At 40.3% G+C, this 24,384-nt stretch overlaps 1 protein-coding gene across 2 annotated transcripts in view; it reads right to left on the bottom strand.

Moving 5' to 3' along the window:
• The window catches only part of erbb4b (erb-b2 receptor tyrosine kinase 4b), a 317,502-nt gene that overhangs the window by 161,904 nt on the left and 131,214 nt on the right, over positions 1–24,384 (bottom strand). For both annotated transcript variants that reach the window (XM_065962193.1, XM_065962192.1), the window contains exon 2: positions 7,376–7,527. In XM_065962193.1, the coding sequence (XP_065818265.1) occupies positions 7,376–7,527 (152 nt within the window). The remainder of the gene's footprint in view (positions 1–7,375; positions 7,528–24,384) is intronic.

Below are 24,384 nucleotides of genomic sequence, written 5' to 3' on the forward strand. Positions count from 1 at the left end.
ATCTAAAAGTATAAATAACAGTTTTGGTCATATATTTCAGATAAATTCTTCATATTGTACCAATAAAACTTAAGGTTGTCTGTTAAAATGTAATAATCTGAGGTCATTTTGAAACGCACATAATTAAGGACTTATAGTATTTTCAGTGGAGGCAACGTGCTTCCTTAGCTCCAATACATAAAGGGTGATTCACCAGCTGTTTTCAGCCCTCTGTGATCAAAATCTCTTCTTTTTTTTTTTTTACAGTCAGTATCAACACAGAACAGGTCAGCACAGCTCCAGGGTTAGATGTGTGTTTATTTAGCTGATTTTCTCATATTGCCCTCCAGAGGGCCACAGGTCAGTGCAAATGGTAACTGTGTATTGGCATGTTTGAGGGATGGCAAATGGAGGCAGAAAAGAGTTCCTTTTTGTTGTTGTTGTTGTTTTTGTCGTTGTTGTTGTTGTTGGTGAACGGACATTTTAACCTCTGCATTTCTGTTATTTTCTAACCACTGCTCTGTCAGATCTGAAACATTTTCCGGAGACAGGAGAAGAAAATGATGTGAGCTGACCAACAGTGGGAAGGGGAGCCAGAAAATGTAACTGTCAGTCAAACAGGCAGACAGGCTAACCCTACCCTACTAACCCTGCGTACAATCGCAGACACACACACACACACACACACACACACACACACGTCCCTATCTGCACAGACGAACCAATTGCCTCAGTCAATTTGAGTAATGATATAGGTTGAAAGTGAATGTCACTCTGACAAAGAAGAAGTTTTCTGATGTCACATTTCCTCTCAGTTACAAAAACCCAACAAGTGCTCATTCTCACACACATTCACGCAAGCACACACGTGTCCAGAAATACACACAAACATGACACATCATCAACCTCTGACTATCACCTATTGCTTTCCTCCCTGCAAAAGGATGGAGGATCATTCATTTTACCTGTATCTCACACTCTGATCTCTCTCTCTCACACTATTCAACACACACACACGCACATGCACACGCGCGCGCACACACACACACACACACACACAGGTGAGCGATCCATTAAGTGACTCTTTCACATAAGAGGAGAAATGCGGTACCTTAAAAACTGCTTTTAGGCAAATACTAAAAGAACATGCTGAGCTTCATAGGTACGAGACGAATTCACATAAAGGAGAGCACAGTCTAAGCCTCATCGGGTAGAAGGTCTAAAAGGTGGATTTGAAACTAAAACAGACAGACATCTGGCTCAGACTAAATGATAAAAAGCAGCAGGTAAGATATTTCAAAGGTAAGCTGCCAACAATCACTCCAGATTTCCAGGGACTCTTCAATTTCCTTCATGTCCGCTAAATCGTGCTCCTCCTCTCTCTGCGGTCCAGCCTTCAAACTAGTTCCTGGTCAATCCCTTTCACCCCATTTCCCTCCTTCCAACCTTCTCTCCTCAGGATTTTTATTTTATTCTCTCAATGGTCTCACAGGCCCACCCCACACTGTCCTTCTTCATGTCAAATTTAAGTGATGGAAATGAACTTGAGGGGACGCTAATTGCAATTGTCAATCCAATCTAGGTCGGGCCTGAAAGACAGGGGCTCCCTAGCACTTCATCAGTCTTCATTAATATTGAAGGAGTTTTGCTGAGGAGAAGAGGAGGGGGGGGCAACGTAATCTGCACTCTCTCAACAGTGCATCAACAATTAGGAAGCTGGGGAGGGCAGCAAGCGATGGCGCCCGAGGGACAAATATGCCAGTCAGGAAGAAGTATGAAGAAAGATGTCAGAAGACGAGGATGGAGTGCAGGAATAGATGCTGCATTCAAATGCTGTAAGAAAAAACCTTGTGAAGGCAACTTCATGTCTAACTTTTCACCTTAAAGAGGTAGGTGCTGTTTAAACACTTTGCATTTTATAACATTCGCTGCTTTTCCTTGTCAAAAAATATTCATATATAAATAATGGTCTAGTGTTGTGCTCGTATTCAAATTGATATTGCTTTCAGTGTATGCAACAGCTGTCATTACCATAACATCTACGCTTTTATCGTTTTCCTACGCGCATACATCGCTACTGATTATTCCTGACAGACACCTGAAAGCAACATAATGTTAATTTGTTAGGCCTACTCAGTCAATTTATGAAAACCAGCAATCTGTCAGCCACTGGGAGCTCAGACTGCAGTTTGAGAGAGGACGAGTAAATCAAGACGAAATGGCGAGGGAGGAAAGATGGACTGATGAGTTGTGCGAATTTACAACTCTTTCCAGGAACAGAGCTACACAGCCACAGAAGGACACACAACTCGTGGAGCCAATTAATGTGTCAACTGGTCTTTGCACAGCAGGGTCACCACATGGTTCTTGTCCACGGAGCCAGATGGTTAGCTCACCTCCTCTAGCAAGCCAAACCTGCTTTACCAAGTGAGCAGTTAACGAGGTGCACTCAGACTAGGCACCCTCGTCTGAGAGCGTCCCCGTGTACCCCCCACCCCTACCTCCCCTCCCCAGTCACCTGCTGGCCTGCACTCATACAGCTCTGGGCCAAACTGGATATATTTGCATTTTGCATAATCTGGTTAAAATCCATGTACACTTTTTTGAACACTTCAAGATCGAATGATCACTAAAGTGTTTGTCATGCATGAGAGAGCATAGAAAAAAAAAAAATCAATGCTCAGTTATAGTTTTGACATTTAAGGTGGCTTGATTGATTGATTCTCAACATCAACTCATGCACTAGGTAACAAAAATTAAAACACTCCATCTTTGAATTTCCAGTAGCTATCAAATAGCTGCCAAAGACTGTATGATTGTGGCACTGTGAATTTTCTAGATCTAGTCTAACAATGGAGAACAGCAAGGGGAACACAACTGCAAATACCTTTGTGGCATATTTTGAGTCATTTTGCTCATATACAACCCTCTTACACTCCTTTATTTCTTGATTATGCCAGACAGGGATCGATCACGTCATCTCCACATTGCGTTCCTGTGCTCTTGCTCGTTCATGAGTACTGTACCGTGCTGAAGCACACCTCTTCCAACCATGCCAGGGCTAAGGAAGTGTGCTGCTGTGAGCACGATACGGAGCACTCACACTAATCAAACCAACTGAACTTTGGGGGTCAAGCGGTCTTGAGCACGGTACAGATTGCCTGGTGTGAGTGCGCCCTAAAGTCATTCACAAGACGCTCTTGTAGTTTGTTACTTTTTATTCCCCACAGTTTTGTGGCTTAAAAACAACTTTAAAAAAATAAATCAAATCTCATGTCTGGAGGGAGAAGGGTCTCTTAAACTTTTAATGCATCCTCTGTGTAAGAAGTAGTCCTCTTACAGGAACAATCATTGTGATCAAAAACTATTTTCCCCCAATCAAAGTACCCAAAGTTAAATCTTGAGCTAGATAATACTGAAGAGTTTTGTAAACCTGTATGTATAATATGTCTATGGTGTGACTTCAGTGGGCAAAACAATCATCTGATCATGACGTAAAGGGTTAAAGTTTACATACAGTAAAGAAATGGGCTCAGCTGAAGATTATTCACTATCCCTTGGTACTATATGCTTATTCCTGTTATGCAAGGAAGTGATTCCCTTGAGCAAAATAGTTGCTCGCCCCAAAAATACTTAAGCTGTTTTCACATATGCACTCCGGACAATATCTGGATAATTACATGAATTCTCCGAATAATATCCTGCTCACATCAGCTTAATCAGACTTCATGCGGAAAAAAATACTAGGGGTCTGGCAGGAGAAACTCCGGGTGAAGTCAGAGCGGAAAATTTGGCTGTTTGCGTTCACAGATACAGCCCCTCCTGGAAATATCCTCCTAGAGTTTTTTTGAGAATTCTGCAGGTGTAAAAGCGCTATTATTAACCTTGTACTGGCTCCTTCACTATAAAGCAGAGAAGGGTTAAGACAACTGGGACTAAAAAGTGAAAAGAGGGGCGACACCTCTACTACATTCCCTCCACAAGTGCCATAGAGAAAATGACTGAAAATGCAAAATAACATAGACTGCGCACATCTGGATGTCAGCAGATAATTGTAAATAATCATTACTTGAGCTAATTTAAAGGACCATGCATGTTTTTGTTACTGGCAGCGCTTCAGTCTCTGTTATTCATGCTCATTTGTGCACTCGGAGTGGTTTCTGTCTAGTGCCAGTCACCATGACAGCTAAGCAGAGGTCAAGTGGACACTTCACACGAGTGTCATTGAGGGTCACATTAACACACAGACACATCTTCCACAAGGCCCCTTTAGCACACGTATGTTAGAGCCTTCACAGTAAAAGACAGAAAGTTGAAGTGATAAATAAAGTCTTGCAGCCATTTCCTCTTCTCTTAAAATTAGACATGTAAAGAGAAACACAGTATATCAACATCATTTTATAAATTGTTAATTTGTGTTGAATGTGTGTGGGTTTTTTTTCTTGCTTTATACAAATGGCTAAAAGAGAAACATATTTTGTTTGTAGTTTGTCAGGAAGCTTAAGGCCCGCCTTAGCTCCAGTTCTTTGCATGTTGTTAAGTTGATTGACAGTTTCATAGAGTCAACATTTACAACATGGCAACCACCATATTGCCTTCAGAAACCAAAGGGTGACTTCACTGAGACTGTGCCCATGTTTATATACAGTCGTTGGCTTTAAGACTGCTCTTCTCCTGTCATAACACAATAATTAAATGTTTCCTTTGGTAACTGATTATTCACAAATGTATTTGCGACTACAGGAACAGAGGTGGGGAGCCAGTGAATTGGCGCTGGGCTGGTAAGCCATCTGATCAGCGCATTAATATTGAGGGGAAAATTACATGTTTACTAATGGTTGCAGTGGCTAGACAAACAATCCAATCTGACTGCGCAGGCTGTGAGTTCCAACTGAGACCAGGATGAGCGGAGGAGAGGGAGAAATTAATATTTCATAATCACAGATCTGTTTGTGAGCACACACCAGAAAGTGACATGAGGGAAAAGAGAGAAGCCAAAGTGTGTGTTTGCTTTCCTCTGTGTTCCATTCACAAAAGAGAACGTCGCACTAGGATAATGTTGAGCCAGGTACAATTGCCTTTTCAGTTTCTTGATGTGCACTAATTCTGTATGCAGATGATGTGTGGCTTCTAAATTGAAGACAGGACAAAGAATATGGATTCAGAAGTGATTTAAACATTGACAAGGTAAACACTGCGTGTGGTTTCAGAGCTATTGGTTGGATTGTGCGCACACGGAGGAGGGCGAGAAAAGCCTCAATGCAGTACAAACGCAGTTATTAATCACAGTGCGAGCGTTGATTCATCTGTCGTGGAGGCAGTTTGGAAGATGGACTCTATTTACTGCTAAAGCTGTTTGAGGGGCTTTGGGAGGCAGCCATCAATCTTTTGGCTATCTTGAAAAAGAAGGAGCCAATGCACAGGCATCAGTTTCCATCACCTCCAAGAGACAGGTGCTATAGTAAACTGCAGCAGAATTGTTTTGTTTTTTCTTTCCTCCCCTCCCCCCTCACCTTCCTTTCTTCTTTACCTCAAGGTGAAGTTTTCCCTTCCCGAGGGAAGCGTATTATTAATGTGCTTTATCATAATAATAATAATACCCCCTAAAAATACACGCTGCACCCTGCCCTCTGCTCCCTTGCTGTTTAGCACCCTGTGTTCCTAATTAGCATCTTCAATTAACCCATGTTAATTGCCAAGCATGGAAAGGTGGAGGAACCTGGCAAGTCAGTGCCACAGGGAGCCCTTTCTTAAATGAGAGGTGGTGTGATGTAGAAGCAGGTAGTCAAATGCATCATCAGCCTCGTTATCCTTTATGTATATTAGTTTGAACAGAAGTGACATATTAAAGGCAAACTGGAAGTATGAATGTTATTCTAAAGTGCAAATTGGTTCTGTGTACTTAAACAACAATCACATTTTGTTTTTGCAAACGCATTCCCCCTCCACCTTCCTTTTTTCTATCTGAGTCAGTGGGGCCTATTGCCCCTGCAGGGGTCTAATGGTAGCACATTACCATCCATTGCTCCCTCGTTCTTAATATCATCTTGGTTTTTGTTTTGCATCCCAGGGGGTGCTGTCAGTATTGCTCTGCACAATGTAGAACTCTTAATGACTCTGTTTTATTTTACTGCTTTCATCCATGATTGTATTGTGGTCCATACAAACGGCACACGAGCTACTCCGTTACTTTTACCTGATGTAAACAAACCATTTTCTCTCTTATTAACTTGAAATCATCGCAGTTAAAAGCAAAATATGAAAAAAAACAACACCAAAAAAAAAAAAAACATTGATTTCTCTGGCTCTCTCTGCAAAGGCCTCCATAGTCTAGTTCATTCTCACAGCAATCCCGGGTCTTTAATGCAAGTCAGCACTTTAGCAATTCACCAGGGGAGCTCCCCAGGCCCCCCACTTGAAAGACTGGAATCAATTGGAGTTGGATGGTGCTGTCAGTGCAAGGTGCAGACAAAACAGTCTCGGGTGATGTTTTTGAGTAGAGGAAGGCTAACAAAGGTCAACGGTAACAGCTGATTTCACCCCCCAAAAAAAGAAAGTCCCTCCTATTTTCCTCTCTCCTGCAAATTCCACTATGGTAATTTTTCTTGCCTTGTCTGACCTCTCATTACCACATTATTACTTCTCTGTCCCCTGAAGGAATCATTGCTGTCGACACGCTGTTTTGTGTGTGTATGCATGTTTCCATCAATATGTAATGGAAGTAACAATAAACGTTGGCAATTCCCCTTCAGGTTCTCTTCTCGGCATGTTGCAGTTCCTCTTCTCCACTGCTTGAACAAGTTAATGCAAAAGTTCAAGGATGAATATCAGATCGTATCCTTATCGTTTTCTGAAAGGTATGAGTTCATGTCGAAATGCCTACTTTTCTGCCTTCGTCTGTAATTCTTGCTGAATCAAAAGGAGATTAGTCAGATCAAGTTACTGGGATTTGATTACTCTTGTGCCTCCGCAACGTTGCAAGCGTACAATCAGTTAACGGTTCGTCTGAGAAGACATGAAGCCTGATTACACCTGATTAGAAGAACTTCTCTAATCATAGGCAAGATTCAGACAGTTAGTCTGAGTCCTGATTGGTTACAACGGATTTGAGCAGAGGGCATTATCTGGACAACAAGGTCAATGAGATGAGTGATGAAAAAGTTCAAAATCTGAACTTCGTACTCAGATTTTAGGAAATCACTTTTACAAACTCGGATCAAAGGAGACTGGGATGTTGGGATAGTTTCACATATCTTCTATAAACTACAGACTTTGCAAGAAAATACTTCATTTACTATAATCTGTGACATGATCCGTTAAATTAGTGGAGCATGCCATTGAATGATTAAAGCACATTTCAGTCTATTTTTGCACAAGTAATGTGGTTAGCTCTTACTCTGAGGAAGGTGAGGTCCCGACTGCGATCGATGCTTGTGATCTCCAGGTTGCCCATTACCACTTCACAGCTCTCGTAGTACTTCCTCAGGGTGCGATACTGCTGCTCCAGGTCCGACAGTGTGCTCAATTTGTTCTCTGTACCAGCACATACTGGAAAGAGAAGAGACAGCATAGTTAAATATAACAATTGGGATGATTTCCGTGACTTTTAAATGGATAAAAAATAAGTTATTGCATTCCAATTTTTTGTATAAATGTATGTATAAAAAAAAAAAAAGGGGCCTGTGGTACGAATGCCCTTCAGAGAATGCAAGGTAAACCATGGACATGGAACTTCAGCACCTGCCCAGCTGGCCTCGTCATGTAAGACTAGAAAGTCACTGGACCCTGCTGCACCCTCACATCACCCCTCAGGGCACGCTGAGCGCAGGAAGGCTCTTTAGCAGCTAGCCATGCTGCTCGCTTGACAAGTAATTAAACAGACCCATTTCTGCCCATCATACACGTTGCCCCCCCTCCTGCCCCCCCTTACATGACAGCACGAGTCATCTGCCCAATAAGCTGTAGCTGCCCAATCTAGCATGAAAACACACAAATACATACACATGAACTCAAATACGATAAAAAGCTAATAAAGAGTTGCTTCAGTAGTTTTCTTAGCATCCACTGCGTAATAAATTACAACCTATCATCACCTGTTGACTTGTTGGCTGCCTTTCTAAAGCATAGGCAGGCATAATGGTTGTCAAAACTTTGATTTTCTCAGAGCCAGATGTGATCAGATTTTGGACAAGATTATAAGCGAGGGCTTTCAAAACACTAAAGGATAATAAAAAGTATTTTAGTCTGCACCCACAGCTAATTTTATTAGTGGGTAAATGAGCTAATACACCTTTGTATATTCCCACAGAATGTGAAATTGTTGATGCTCACAAACCCTAGTCTTTGTTAAAAGAGCAGTAGATGAATGACATGTTGGAAACTTAAAGGTGCACTATGGAGTTTTGGTAGTGAAATTTGAAAGTTGGAGAAGTGAAACGATTCTGTGCTATATTTTCTGAACTGAGTACACAAACTTTACTCAAAAGAAACACCCAAGAGAGCTTTAAAGCTACTAGTAGAGTTATGATTTCACTTCTGCGGACCCCCCACCATTACTTCACATTTCTCTACCAAAACCTTTAAAAGAAGAAGCCTTCTAATCATTCTGTTCTGCAATCTTCTCTGCGGGGAAAAGTCATCAACAAATCCTGACTGTCATGGTGTAACGTTTTTAGTCGAGCGCCCAAATGATTAATGAACATTTTTGAAACGGCCCTTAACTCCTGAATTTTAATTGCATGTAAATTATGTTGTTTTGTATGTTACAACAGTTTTCTAATCAATATTAACAATGTTAGACAATTCTTACTAGAACATTGATTAAGCAATCAAATGAATGCAAATAAATGTACTCTATGATCTTGATATTAAGATTTATATATTTAAATAAGTGTTGCACTGCTACACCAGTGTGGGCTGAAATCTTGACATGACAGTAGGAGATAACTTAAAAGTGCCTTTTCTTTAACATACAGTGTGGATTTTTATTATTTGTAAGGTGTAACTACTCTTAGAAAAAAATAAATATGCGGGAGGTCAAAAATGACTGACTGACGTCCAATGGTTCCCAATTGATGCAACATCATTTGCACCTCCAATGTAGTTCCTTTTATGTAATCCACTGAAGGTTAACTACTCTTTGTGAGATTTTTATTTTATATTTTGTCTTAGGCCAAATGTAATTTACTTCCTGTTGGGATAAAAACAATCCCTGCTTTTATTTTGAAAATTACAAAGGAACTTTCAGCAGCTCAAAATTTATGACATCAATTCATCAGCAGAAAAAGGAACTTGGTAGAGATCGAAACGTTACCAGAGTAAATTAAATTAGTGGATCTGAACGGTAAAATGTACAATATTTAGTTTCACAAGGTGCATATCACATTTGTCAACTGAGCTGACTGGGAGATGACTTCAAAGGTGCACGATTGTCATTTACTGTTTGACCAGGAAGACGTTGCGGTTGCTTAACTACGATGTGCAAGTAGACGAAAGGAGATGGGATTAATGTGTTTTTTTTTAAAATGCATTATTTTTGGATCATAATCACATCCAGATTCAGGCGTTAATGCTGACAGCACTCATTTTTCTTTTCATGGGGTTAAATGGAGATTGACTTGCCTTTGAGCTAGCCACGAGTGGCCAATTGCAGAACTGCAGTTTTTGGTGCTAACACTGATATGGCTTCATATCTCAGCCATCGAGATTGCTGCTTGGTCTTGAGTTGATGTGGAATCAGACAGTTTTTAATCTAAGTAAATACGCAACCAACCACCACCAAAACAACTATAACAGCAGTTCTTTATAGAGATTTTGTGAAATTTGTAAATGTATTCCTCTGGATTTGAAAGAGACACAATCCATTTACCCAGCATACATGCTCTGTTGTGTTTTTTAAATTTTTTTATCCAAAAGCACTGGACCAAAATGACAGACACTGTATAGATATGACACTGACATCTGTCCCTCTGAAGCATTACAATTTAGTGTCATTTGGCGGTATTGTTTCTCCCACCTGCACCCTCCTGATGACAGAGGAGCAATCTGTGTGACGAAGGGGTGACAGGTCCTTCCCTTACTCTTGTCACACTGTCACCCATGAGCTGTTACCTCTCTCTCTGAACACCTCCACCTTGAAAGATATTCACTAGAATTGAATTGCAATGTGATCCTCCTATATACTACCATGCTTTATTTTTTTTTATACCATATATTCCCTTCAGTCCAACCTGAATCTTTGCATTCTACCCTCTCGGCTAGCAATAAACAAGGGCAAACTCATTTGCCCTTTATCTCCACACAGGCACTCGGTGGAAGAATCTTTCAATTCTATTTTCTTTTTACTCACCATCATTACTCCACAGATACATATGGGAAAGAAGAGGATTTAGCCTTAAGGCAATGGAGGCTTGTAAAGACGAATGGGATTGTGTTTTAACACTTCAACATCTAAAGCAGATATTAGATAAGTGGAACTGTTCCCGCTTTGGCCCTGGACAATACCCTTACGAGCTGCTGGTGATTAGCTAGGCTGCATAGCATAACATGCTGCTCAGGAATGATATATGGCAGACCTGGGTGTTTTCAATAACAGTTAGCGTGGGCTTGAGGGGAGCAGGGCGGAGGGTTGGTGGGGGGGTCATAAAGTGAAGATAGGTGTAATAAACTGTTATTGCACCCTTGGGGCAGGGCGCACAGATCAGATGGAAGGGGCACTGTGGCATGTGATGTCTAGTGAAATTTACTATTTTATTCACATTTTCTTCCTCAAGCATGCCATCAGCGAGTCCAGTGACTTTTGAAATCTGAATGCGGCTTTGTGGAGACTATATGTTATATTTCCATGAGTCATTTCTGATAGCACCCTATAAAATCCTATAGCATTGTATGAGTATGAGATGGCTCTGACTGCCAAGTGACCCACGGCAAAACCATCTGTGCCGAGTGGAGTGTGTGTAGAGGACGTGTGAAATGCTGCACGTTTAATGCAGAGCTCGGCGATACTACTGGTGATATGTCTGCATGAACATTAGCAGGCTGGAAACAAAAGGCCTCAGGATGTATTGTCCTCCTTCAATATTTAGATCTATTTGATGTATGCACATTGTGATATACACCTGAAGCTTAATATCACTGTTATCATTGTATAAAGCACATAATCTGCTCTTTTGTTTGCACGTCCTGCATAGCCACGACACCGACTCGCCAACAGTACAGCACACTGCCTAGGACTACAAAAATACAAGAACCTTCATATTGTTTTAAACTTAAGGCAGTTCTGTTCAAGATCATTCATCTTGTCTTTTTGATGGATTTCACTACGCAGCACTCTTAGTGCAGGAATGCAAATGCAATTCATTGTCTCCGTTCCTTACATATCATATATTTGTCTTTTCAAGTAAATTGATTGAATTTGCTTGCAGGGAATTTCATCTTAGGAGTGATGGATAAAGGCAAGGAATCATCATTATTCAGGATTTTCCAATATATGTAATTAATGAGAAGATTATGAGCAGATGGGTGGAAATGAATATCTGTTTCAATTACTATGGCTAAAAAGGGATTTTACGTTTTTTTTTCTCCTGCAATGCTTCAACGTTGACAATGGAAAAAATAAGTATCTTTGTTTATCCTATGCATTGAAGTGATAACAAAATTATTAAGATAAGGCAGAAATGCTTATCTTTCAGGAACATAAATCGATCCCACGATACATAAAGTGTGAGATTCAGACTTCCTTCCACTTCCTGTAAGCAAGAGAAGAGACGCTGCCTCTCAATTCTCCATCTATCCGTCCATCCATCCATCCATCCATCTATTCTTCTTTAACAAATCCGTCACAAAACTTTCTGAGGAATATGTTGGTCGGTGGTTGCTTCTAAATGGCTTGCAGGCCCCAATGTGTCTTTAACAGACAACCACCAGACAAGAGCAGGATGCATCAATCACTGTCTCTGACACAATCACAGTGCCACAGTCAGCTATAGAGGGAATGTGAAAAGAGTGAGTTATTTACGTAAATACAGGAGAAAAAAAGAGTTTGCAAAAAAGTCTGAAAAGCCCCTGAGCTGTATTTCCATCAATTCTAATTTCATAAACACCCTCATCAGGATGACATGGGCACTGCGGTGCTGTGGTTTCTGCTTCTCGGCCAATTCATTTCATAGGTAGTGCACACAACAACTTCATCAATAGTGCCTTGTGCGATTATTGAATGCCTATAAAGCTGGCGAGTCTTGGAGGTTTATAGGCTCCTGTCAGGGAAGCCGGCAAAAGGTCATCCCAATAGCCAGTAACTGACTGAATTAAATAAAGTTGCAAATGTCACTTCCATAAGTAAACATCGATAGCTGAGCTCGACTAACGTGCTTTGAATATACAGGAGGACCTTTGAGAAGTTGCATTCAAACTCTTAATTTTCTGTCAGACATTGGATATAGATTGCCACATTTGAGTTCAGTGTCGCATTTGTCCCCTAATGTCCTCCACATGAGCCCTGCTGGCTAAGTATGAGTTACAAGCCAGCTATTCTGATGCTAATCATGGCTCAGATTATTGTCCATCTGCCGAGCGGCTTAATAAGCATCAGAAACAATAACTAGATAAGTGTTTCTTGATGGCGGCACAGTGCAGCGACAATAACCTCTCACTGCCCTACGAGCTTTGGTCGCCTACCAACGATTCTGTCGCTGTCTCCATATGGGCGACCATGAATTAGCATTCCTGTCCTCTGTGTTGCACGGAGCTCAAACATCATGTGCGAGTGTTTGACAGAGGATAGCCTGCAGCTAGAGAGTGTGCACCTCACAGAAACCTGACTGCATAGCACGTATCAGATAAAGTCCCACTAATAATTGGTCTCAGGGTATCATTCCTCCTTTTATTGTTTTGTTTAGTTTCACCATTTTTATTAACAAATTCTTCCTGCAGCGATAGCCATTTTCAATAAACAAGCTCTTACAACAGACTGAATGTTACAGAACGCAATAAAGTCAAAAACAAGCCAATAGTGGTTTCAGCTAAAACTTAGATTTTCTTCTCAGAAATTGGCAGATGGCAGATGGCAGATGCCTCAAAGGAGCTAAATAAAGAGAGGGAGAGTAAATATTCATTTATTTGCTAGGTTCAGATAAAAATGCAACTCCCTGCCTTCTGGAGGTGTAAATGGCAGTTGTTTCCTAACTAATAGCCATGGCAACTTATACAGAGGTGATATAATGTCATTGTTGTGTTTTTATTGTACTTGCTGCTGTTCTGCCATAGGTTATAAAACACAATGATATTACTTAGTAGGTTAACAATATTACCATTGTCAGTTTCTATCCCCAAAATGTGCTATTCGCTAGCTAATCTAGCAATAAACTATAAATACCAATTTAGTAAGGAATTAAAAAATGGCCGACAACAAAAGGCAGACAAAACATTACTGGTTTTATGAAATGAAAATATCACTTGAAAATTAAAAATTCCTGCAACCTACTCTTGCTAAGTATCAACAATTTATTAGAAAAATCACAACGTTTTGGTCCCTCTCAAACTTGTCCAAAACGTTAAAAAACTGAAATTAAGATATAAAAAGCACTTTCTTCACCCATGTCCAAAGCAACATATGTATAGAAGACCACTTGGAAAGTGTATCAACATTTGAATAACTTCACTTACATCTCTGTTTTGATTCCCATTACCTGCAACACATCTGTATATTTTTCATGAATCGTTTTCAACAGTCCATAAAACTATTTAACTTCTCATTCACTCACACGTCGTGGAATTTCTTTGCAGTAAGAGTCTGCTCAGTGAAACAATGCTGAAATTGAATGTGTCTGGTGTTGATTGAAGGAAAAAAGAAAGCTGGATTGGTAGTTGCAAGACTAAGCACGCAAACACTTTCAGGCACCTATACTGGTAGTACACGACTGTCACCTCTGTCTCTGTTTCTTGGTGCAGATGTTTATGGTCACTCCTGCTACTAAAGGAGTAGATTAACATTTGTGTAGCATATTGTGCACATCAAATATGTGGGGTATGAAATCTGCATAATCGTCTCATAAATAGTTGTGGACAATCAGGATATAGACCATGAGGTGTTTTTTTTTCCATATTCAGAGGTCTCCCCATATTGAAAATGTAAAGCCTTGGACAGACCATTGCTTTCAAAGTATGAAGAAACCACCATTTACTCTCTCTTACAATGAGCTCTCTGTGTCTCTGTAGGATTTCAACTTTTCGCTGGACAAGAAAAATCCATCCATGTCACAGGGGAGTGATTGGCTGACACTGACACAAACCTCATTACCCTGAATCCTCTGGCTGCTGCTCCTTGACTGAAAGCTGTGCTGACAGAAGGGCTAGTCAAAACTCTTTTTTTTAAGTCTCTAAACTGAGCAGTTTAAACGTGTTGAACTGCAAGGAACTTTTACAGATTTCTTGAATAATAAAATGAACACCTGAACCTGAAACAGAAAACAGGCAGTGTCAAAAAAGGAGACTTCAAATTGCAAACTATACAAGAAGGTCTTCATTCAAAACAATTCATGGACTTTGTCCAAATCATATCTGAACTGATTAAATTGTCTTCCTTTATTTTTAATTGTGTGCATTTTTTTAATTTTTTATAGTTTGACATTAAAAAATCAACCTTTAATTTAAATTATTCCTTCCTTTTAAATTCTGCTTTTCAAATGAATAGACTTATTGGTCCCAATCTGGGTATATGTCTCAATGCACTCGCATGAAGCCTCATTCTTAGCACACCCTTGGAACACATTAACTCTGAGCAGACTGCATTCCTCTAGAGAGAGAACAGTTTGGTTTGTAGATTATAGCACAAACTGCAGACATGTCTTCCCTCAAGTATGTGACTTAGTAAAAGGCCACAACTGCGGAATTTGAAAATAAAAAAATGCTGGTGGCATTGACAGAGTTTAAGAGAGTTTTTTTGTGCTTTTTTTGCTGGGTTGATGAGAAGAGGAAAGGATTGAATATCTCTCATTTTTGTGGAGACTGCACATGGGGCCTTTTTTTTGTTACTCGGACATTAACTCGAACAATTGTCCCTGAGCATGATTGCATGACCAACAGCTGCTGACACCATCATACAAATCAAGCTCCAACCACTGAAAGACTAAAAGAAACAGCTTAAGTAATATTCTTGAAATAACATTAACGCATCTATTGCAGTGCATATATAATGTAACTATGGTGGCGGGAGGAGATTTTTTTCCAGGCGGAGGAATCTGCTGCTGCTCAAGCAAAGATGGAATCGACATTAAAGGACGGTGCTTTCAGGTTCGCCCACAGACAGTGTTTTGCTTAAGAGCTTGGCTTTTGTGCGAGTGGATGGATGATGGTAGAATATTTTTAACCTCCTCTTTGAAGACCTCTCAAAAAGCTGATGTACAGCAGGTTCAGCTTGTTGAGCAGAGAGGACTTGTTGACCCCCTTGTCAGGCACTTGCATTCTCTCTTGTACAGCCACAGCAGGCTTCCTGATTATGACCTCTCAATATAAAGAGCTCTAACAGCTAAGCCAACCACAGCATGCTATCACAGCTGACTGTGTTGGTGTTGTGAGTGTAAGAATAACTCAACACATGGAACAACAGGGTTACTAGTAGCTAGACTTATCTTCCCTTAATGGTTAGGTTTTGTAGTTGACTTAGTCGTTGATTCCAAGCATTAATCAAGCATGCTAACATTTCACCATTAATGTTTCTTGACTTACTTCCTGAACTTGCTATTGAATTAATTTGTATTCATGTTGCATGCTGGTTTGTTACAATGCATGTGTTTGTGTGTGCAGGCACATTATGAATAAATTGAATGTTTCTCAGTCTCTGTTCATGTACCTGCATATGGAATTTTAAGGCCTGAATTTTGTGATTAACAAATTCCAAACCACCTGACTTTCCTTCAGCTTCAGGCGGAGCCGCTCCAAACGCAGACAGTTTTTCAGTTTTCCCAGAGAGACTTTGCCTTTGCTCTCCTGCAGTCTCAGAAGCTTCCTGCTAACACAGGGTGCAGTTAAATTTATGCTCTTTATATGCTAATAGTAGACACAGTAAACCCCTGAGGTGCTCCATATCCCAGTAGTCTGCCAGAGAGAGACGCCAGATAGGCTGAGCAATGGGGTCAAATGAACGGCTCACTTCCGAAATTGGTGTGTGTGGGTGGGTGTGTCTGTGTGTGTGTGTGTGTGTGTGTGTGTGTGTGTGTATGGGGCAGTGTTAGATATGTGTGAAAAGAGACAATACTCAGTGAATCTGGATATGTGGCCTTTGGGCATTTCTATGTAAATCAACATACATAGCAACCTGAATGGGTATTTGGCCCTGATCAGTAAAACACACACACACGCACACACACATGCACACACACACACACACACACACACACACACACACACACACACACACACACACACACACACACACACACACACACACACTGCTGAGATGTAGGAATCAAATGTTTTTCTTTTCTGAATTGAGATTGTACAGGTGCACACATTAGCCGTAACATAACAATACCTCGATATGACTTACATCACAAGCATTGGTTTGATTATATCAGAAATATGACAGTTTATCAAAATTAAAGGCATCAGCGGCAACTCTGGCTGTATGAGCGGAATATCGGTCATATACAGTGTCTGACCTCTTCAAACCAGCACTCAATAACAAGGGTGAGCGTCAGCTATCAATTATTTATTGTATCATGATCATTTGAAAATATTTATAGCTTGTACATACTAGTCAAATAAATGTAACGTTGAAATATTTCCTTTCAGTCATGAAAAGAGGCAGAGTACTTTGTGTCTTTTGAATGTGTTTTTTTTTTTTTTTAATTCCTCCTCCTTTTCATTTTTTTTCCCTCAAATTAGTAATGACTTTGTGTTGAACTCAAATGATGACGTGTGGCACACAATACAAGAAGCAGTGTTCAACCCAGGGGCCAGTGAACTTATGGATATTGACATTCCCTTGGATTTGATGCTCTGCAGTATCCTGCAGTATCCAGACCTTTTACATTGGACTCTACCTTTTCTCATTCATTCTCAAATCATTTGTAAACCCTATTTCGCCATGTCCACTCAAGTTGGATCTATCCCATTTTGGACTTTGTGCAAAACTTCCTTCCCTCCCAAGCTTAAATCATAATCAGTTCAGTAGGTCAGATATTGACAATGGCCTAACTTGCATATTACTGCAAGATACAAATTTACTAATTTCATATCTGCAACTCCAGGAGTTATAGCTCTTTAGTAAGCTTCAGAAAGTTACTAAAGGGTCGTTGTCATCATCATCATGTGCAAGGGTAATATGTTGGTTAAGAATAAGTCCCTGTATCCAGAAAAGTCCATTTGGCTCCATATAACAACTTACTTCCCATTCATACACGTTCCACATTCACTGCAGCGTCTATAGATTCTCCTCCTGGCCATGGAGCAGCCCCGTCGGGGAGGTTGTGTGTTAAGCAAACTGCTGAAAGGCTCCTCAAGGGCAGTTGTTGAAGAGTGGGAGAGTGTAACTCATACTTTCCCTCACAGGCTTTTTTTTCATTTTCCCCCAGCAAGTCTGGGGATGGAAACAGTCGACCTTCCACATGCAAACATGCCTCTTGCCTCTGGGCTTCCACCACTTTTTCCCCACTCTACTCCATCCTTTTTTTTTTTTATCTCGCAGTCTTTCTCAATTTGGGCCCAGGTGCTGGATCCATTCTAACAGTGAGTGAAATCCTTTCTGATAGTTTTTCTTTTTTTTCCCCCCAATGCATCTGGGACGACACTCTATCAATTAAGCCAGCAGGGCCGGTCAAGGTGTTGCCTCATATCCTTCATGCCTCTAGCGCCTGCCGGGTTTCCAGGCCCCATGTGTGGTCCTACCCATGAATCTTAATCTTGTACCCAAACAGTTGCCATCAATTATCCCGGCTGCTACTGCTAACTCTTCCCCTGCCTCCCATTTTTCCCCATTAAAAAAAGCCTTTTTCTCCTCCTCGCTGCGATGGAATTGCCTCGCTCTCTTACCCGGGAAATGATTTCTCAGCAGGCTTGTGGACCTCATGGTTTCCACAGGTGGAAGGTAGGGATGGATGCATGTGTGTATTCCTGTATTTATTGAAAAGAAAGCGTGCATGTGTATGTATTTGTGTGTGGGAGGTGATTTGGCAGGAGGGTAATATAAATGGTTTTTCCAAATCAATTTCCCTGCAAGACAAAATTCAGGGCACAGAGCTTGGTCCATACCAAAGCCCCAGATTATAAATACTACAGTAAATGTCTGAAAGGCTGTGTTAAACGATTAAACAATCTATCTTAAGAAAAAAGAGAGGCAATTTTTTTTTTTGTCTCAGTTTAACACAAGCCCATTGTAATCATTTTAGCACCCAAAACGGATGTCTTATTCCATGGGCAAACATCTTGTGGGTATCTTTCTTTTCTCAGCCTGTCAGATAGTGACATGATTTGTCATTCAGGAAAATGCATGTTACATACAAAAGACACGTCTGAAGCTGTCAGCCCGGTGAGATAATTTATTCCATTAAAGCGCTGGAACACACTGACGGGCAGACAGGCTCAATGTTTGTGTGTGAAAGACGTCAAGATGACAAGAAGACACTGCTGGAGGCATTCCATTGTCTGAGTGAATTATTGCTCCTCATTGGTCACACTGCAGTTACCTATACTGTCACTGCAGCCAGTAATGAGATTTAAAACGCAGTTCACTAAGGAGTTCCACTTCATCATTTGTAAAGTTTACATTTTTATATCTATGACATATACCCTCATATTTTTCCGTTAAGGTTCTGCACTATTGGTTTGAACCTTTCCTTGAAATGCACTTCAGCAACTCCAGATACCTTCAGGCATCGCTTGAGGGCAAAGCCTGTGAGAACACACAAATCCAACTTGTTAAAGACCTAATAAGCCTGAGCGTAGGGTTTTGAAGAGTAGATCTGTAGTAACTACATTTAAATGTCCCTGCTTTTATTTTGAATGTAAAGCATTTATGTATCTGACAGTTTTGGAAGAGTGTGACTTCGAACTATGCAGCCTCTGCGTGTGATGCTGCAAATTAAAAAAAAACAGGCAATTTAGAACTACAGTGTATTTGACAAAACTCGCATAATGGGAGCAACAAAACTAAAAATTAAAAAGTAAATTGTGCATTTGCACTCCTAATTCAAATTACACCATTACACCAGTTTTCCCACAATAATTGTTTTCAGAAGACTATAACCATACTTTCAGATCTGCATTTGCATAAACCTTAGTTGTGAAACTTCATGATTATAAGGACTTATGTCGTCAACTTTCTTAAAAAAAAAAAATAGGGATTAAAACATTATTCTAGACTTTTGCATGTGTTAATGCATCTGCAGCCTGTGTCTTTAAAAACAGCTACAGACAACTCACAATAAACATAAGGCAAAGCGAGATCAAGAAGCAGGATACATGAAAGATCTCTAGCCTTGTGGTATGTGTCTCATCCTGCTGATGCATCTTGGACATATGGGTCTTTTTTTTTTTATTATACCACACGCTCTGAAAGAAGCCTAGTGCGATTCTGCTGTCCTTCTCACCTTGCATTGCTTTTTAATTTGCAGCGGGACCACCCTTTTCATCACGGGCCCGGATCGATTATAATTTGTTTTAAGGCTTAGCGGATGAATGTAAATAGCCAGGCGCTGACGCTTAAAAAGATATAAGCTAACGCACAGGCAGGCCAGGCAATCAGCTGGGATGCAGATAGTGAATGCAGTGTTGCCTGTAATCTATGTTCTTATTAGAAGGGAGAGCAAATACATCTTGTCATACAATATCAGACACGGCAATAAATTACCAGGTGGCCCCGACCTGCAGTGGTCAGGCAAAATTAACTCTCCCGTTGTTGTGTGGTTTAATCCAAGTATATTGCACCTCACAGTGTGCGTGTGTGTGTGTGTGTGTGTGTGTGTGAGTGCGTGCGTGTTTATTCATGTGTTTTTGTGTTTGGTGGCATTGTAGAGGATTAAGTATGCAAAAAGGGGTTGAAGATGGCTTAATGCCAAATATAATTAGGGTGTATTGTCCTGATTAACTTATATCTCATCAAACTGAGGCACACCCTGATCCAAATTACATTCTCCAAGATCCCATAATGAACACAACATTAGATTTGATATGGGATTTCCCCAAACAAACCTCATTGGTATAATGAGGTTTGTTTTTTGAAGCAGTGACTGGACTTTTGAGTCTAATAATACAAGTAAGAAATCAATATCTTATAGAGTATAGGGAAAACCAAGGGGTCATTGAAACATTGTGTGCTAGATTGCTAATTATATAAATTATTAATTATATGTCCCCTCAAGTAATAAAGAAAAGGGGGAAAGGGCAAAGAATGGTGAATGGGTTTTGAATTGTGCCATTATTTGACTGTTTTTGTCCATGTAGTTCCATGTGTCCCTTGTCTTGACCACTATTTCTAATATAGTGATTAGATTTAAACAACCTGAACCGATTTTAAAATGTCAAAAAGGGGGAAAAAACACTTTTGAAAAACACAGCTGTCCTTTTAAAAAAACAGACAGACTGTTCCTTCTTGTCTGAGTGTGTTCTTCAATTTCCTACTATTATTACCTCTTGCTCTATAATATCCTGTTGAAATCACTGCAGGTGCTGTTGCCTTGAAGGCACTTTGTGACAAACCTTTTTTTTTTTTTTAAAGTGTGACCAAGCTGATAAGAACACAAATCCTGTATTCAAGCCCAATGCCAGCTTTCTTAGACAATATTATCAGCCAATTAAGAGATAATGAATGATGTGTTAGTCGGAGGCAAAATGAAGCTAAACTAGTGGGAAACATGGATCACCACCACAAGGCAACATAGAAGTCATAGGAGAAATGACTTCTTGGTGTGTTTGGTGCCAGAATAGAAGGAATGTCTCAAAACTGAAATTCTACCATTTACCATCCACCACTGCCCATCAACAACATGCAACATGTTGCTAACCTCATAACATAGCTAACATAAAAAGTGTGGCTAATTATTATAATGGTTACACATTTGACTGTTTCATTACATGTCAACTATAACAGTCATACAAATATAGGTTGACAACCACTTTCAAATATATGCCAACAGTTCACTACATACCCAGCCATGCAAGAGCAGTTTCCTATCATAATGTTTGCTCTACTGACAATACACCAAGCCTTGTACTGTAGATGGCTGTCTCTGGTTGGTCAGAACTTTGGACTGTACGACAAAAAACTCACCAGTTATGTTGTTGCATTTTAGTCCTGTACAAGGCCGTTCAGAACATAGTTAAAGGCTTCGAAGGACTTGCCCTCAGTTTGTTTTTAAAAACATGCTTGGTTTCAAAAGTCAAAATAGATTAAATGCCGGGCGGCCGTTCTACCTTTGGCAGTCCTGTTAAATCTTCCGTCTACTGAGTAAGAGTGAAGGTGTCGGCCAGTCTGCTTTATTGTCATTTTAACTTAACAGTCTTGGTAAGAGAGAGTTAGTGACTTCATGAATTCAGATACTCGTATTATCTTCCACCAATGTTGAAACTTTCAAGCTAGCATTAGCTTACGTGTCAGGAGGAGTGTTTTTCCTCCAGCTCTAGACAAACACTGTTTACTGACACTAAAAGGGATGTATCCTATTCTATTGGATCGTTCATATCATATGTTACTGCTGCAGTATGATTGACCTCTCTTTTGGAGTGCATGTATGTACTGTTTGTGTGTGTGTGTGTGTGTGTGTGTGTGTTTGGACATGGTGCTGTACACAAGCTTGAAATCATCCACTGAAGATCACATCCAACTGTGCTGCTGGTTGGGGAAGCTTGTCAGGCGTGCAACTTTAACAGTCAACCAATCACCTGCTGACACACTCCATTAAGAGCTTGTCATTGGTCCTTTTCAGCTACATTTTGCCTCACCATTGTTTTTGTTTCACAGTTTTTACTTATTGGTATAAATGACCAAAAACACCTTTTTGGTTTTCTTTCCCCTCATTTCCGTAACTCATTGTATCCATACCCATGGTATCATAAAGCCTCTGATATGAATCGTATTGTAGATGGGCAAAATCCATGAACATGCATATCAACTGTTAACTGATATTTCTGCATGATAAAATTATCTTCTAATGGAGCAATTTCAACTGTTTTTTACCCATGTTGGCTTTTTATGCCTGGTTTATTTTGTGGCATATTATAATAGGCTATTACACAGATACCTAGGCCAACATTCAAACAGAGGATACAGCAGAGTGGAGAGCTGAAAATGATGAATTCCTAGAGTCCTCCAACAACACAGTGCCTCTGCATACACTCCACCGTCCAGCGAACTTGAACACACATTTCTACTTCTTCTGGGCAATTTTTAATTGTTTGTACAGCTAGCGGGGAGATGCATCTTTGTTATAAAGTGTACATCTGGGCAGCTCCTCAGTTATTCATTAATTGTGCTCTGGTGGACCGTTGTGTAATTGTTTCTAACACCAAACTGGAAGTCGGCTGGCCAGAGGAGCTTAGTATTAATTTTCCCCGGCCACAGCCAAGGGATTAGATGTGCTTTCCCCTGGCAAGACTGTTTGGCAGCCACACTTATCTGCAGCGACTTACAAGGCTTATTGAACATTAGCATGCAATTATCTTTGATGGTCTAACTTTCCTGCTGGCTGACAAGACCCAATTATTCCCTGTTAGGGCTTTTCTGAGTACATGACATGAATATCAAGGTGCAAGGAAAGCAGAGAAAATAAAAATGTCATCCTGTTGAAATGGACTCTTAATAAAGCTGGCGGCGAATTAGAACACAGTTTAAAATCCTGATTGATTTTGAAATGCTTTGCATCATTCATCATACGACGGTATGGATTTCTCAGATTGTTTTGCCTCTAAGTTATCAGTCTGCTCCAACTGTTGGTACTGCTGTGTGCCAGAGGGAGATATCACCTAGAGTGCCAGTGGCCAGAACAGTTTGTGCCGCACAGAACTGCACATCACCATGTGAGAACTTCAGAAACCACATCAAACCCATTTGTACGTTTTTAACGATGTTCCTTTTTCAACATATTCTAGATTGAAAATCAATGATATAAGCAGGAGATGTACTAGAATTATTTAAAGGACCATTTTAGCAACTTATGAAATAGTTTTGGAACAATACATTTCACTTGTCCTCACACATCAAATAGGTCATCCATCCTCAATTCACAAATACTACATAATGCAGTTTAAATTTGAAAGACACTGACTGTAACGTAATATTCATAATTGAGTGTGGAGTTTCTTCAAAAAACTTCTTTACATCAGAGACATCAGTGCTATCTTCATGTCATGCTTTGTAAAGTAATATTTTTGTTTTTTAGGCCTTTGTTTGATGGGAAAGTGGATAGAGTAGGAAACCAGGGAGAGAATGGGGAATGCAGGAAAGGAACCACGAGGATTTGAACCCGGGCCACCTGCTTGGAGGATGATAACAATCTGTACATGCCGTGCAACTTAAAATCTACAGGCGATTGGCGCCCCTGAACGTTTTAAACTAAATCAATCATAAAGAATGTTGAACGTCATTTTATTATAACTGCCAATATTGGTTGTGAATTAACAAAACCTTAATGTGTTGTCAAAACTGAATATGGACAACTGGATTAGTTTTTGGAGAACCTTCTAAATGTAACACAATTGATTATTTGTCTACTTCTTTTCTGTTTTTTCCACTTTAAGGTTTAAGTTTTGACATCATTGCACATATTGCTTTCACTGGCATCAAGATGTAAACAGATACTTTTTGTTCTGGGGCTGCTAATAGTTTTATCAGAGCAGTCAGTATTCCTTTTCCTTGATTACCTCAAAGCCTCCGCATGCCTCCAATTAGAGACAACTTCACTCCCCTCTGGATCACTTAATTCCCTCGCACCTCTCTCTCTCACTTTGTCTCCCATCCTCCATCTATCACCCATTTCCTCTGATTGCCTTTGTGCTCGCTGCCCGTGTTAAGTCACCTCTCAGCGAGAGTGAGAGAGAGAGAGAGAGAGAGAGAGGAGATCAATTCTCTTCCTCATCAGCAGTCAATATGTGGTCGATGGCAAGAAAAGGAGAAGAGGCAACTCTATTGATGTTGTCACACCTAATATTCTCTTTATATCTTGCTCACCTGGGGCCCTGTGATAACATTGCTGTTGATCTGAGCTAGCTAGAGCTTGCTAATTCAATAATGGCGGATACAGCTGAATCAAAGGCAATAACATTGATGCACTGTTTATAATGTATGGCTTCTGTCATGCTGGTAACAGTTGGTGTTAATCGAGTGATTGATTAGATAAACAGTTAGTGTGTGTTTGTACTGTATTTAGTATTTAGAACTGCACGGGTGTTTTTCCTTGTCTCACAACTGTTGCCTGC

This window comes from Labrus bergylta, chromosome 13, assembly GCF_963930695.1.
Source record: "Labrus bergylta chromosome 13, fLabBer1.1, whole genome shotgun sequence".
In the NCBI taxonomy this organism is placed as follows: Eukaryota; Metazoa; Chordata; class Actinopteri; order Labriformes; family Labridae; genus Labrus; species Labrus bergylta.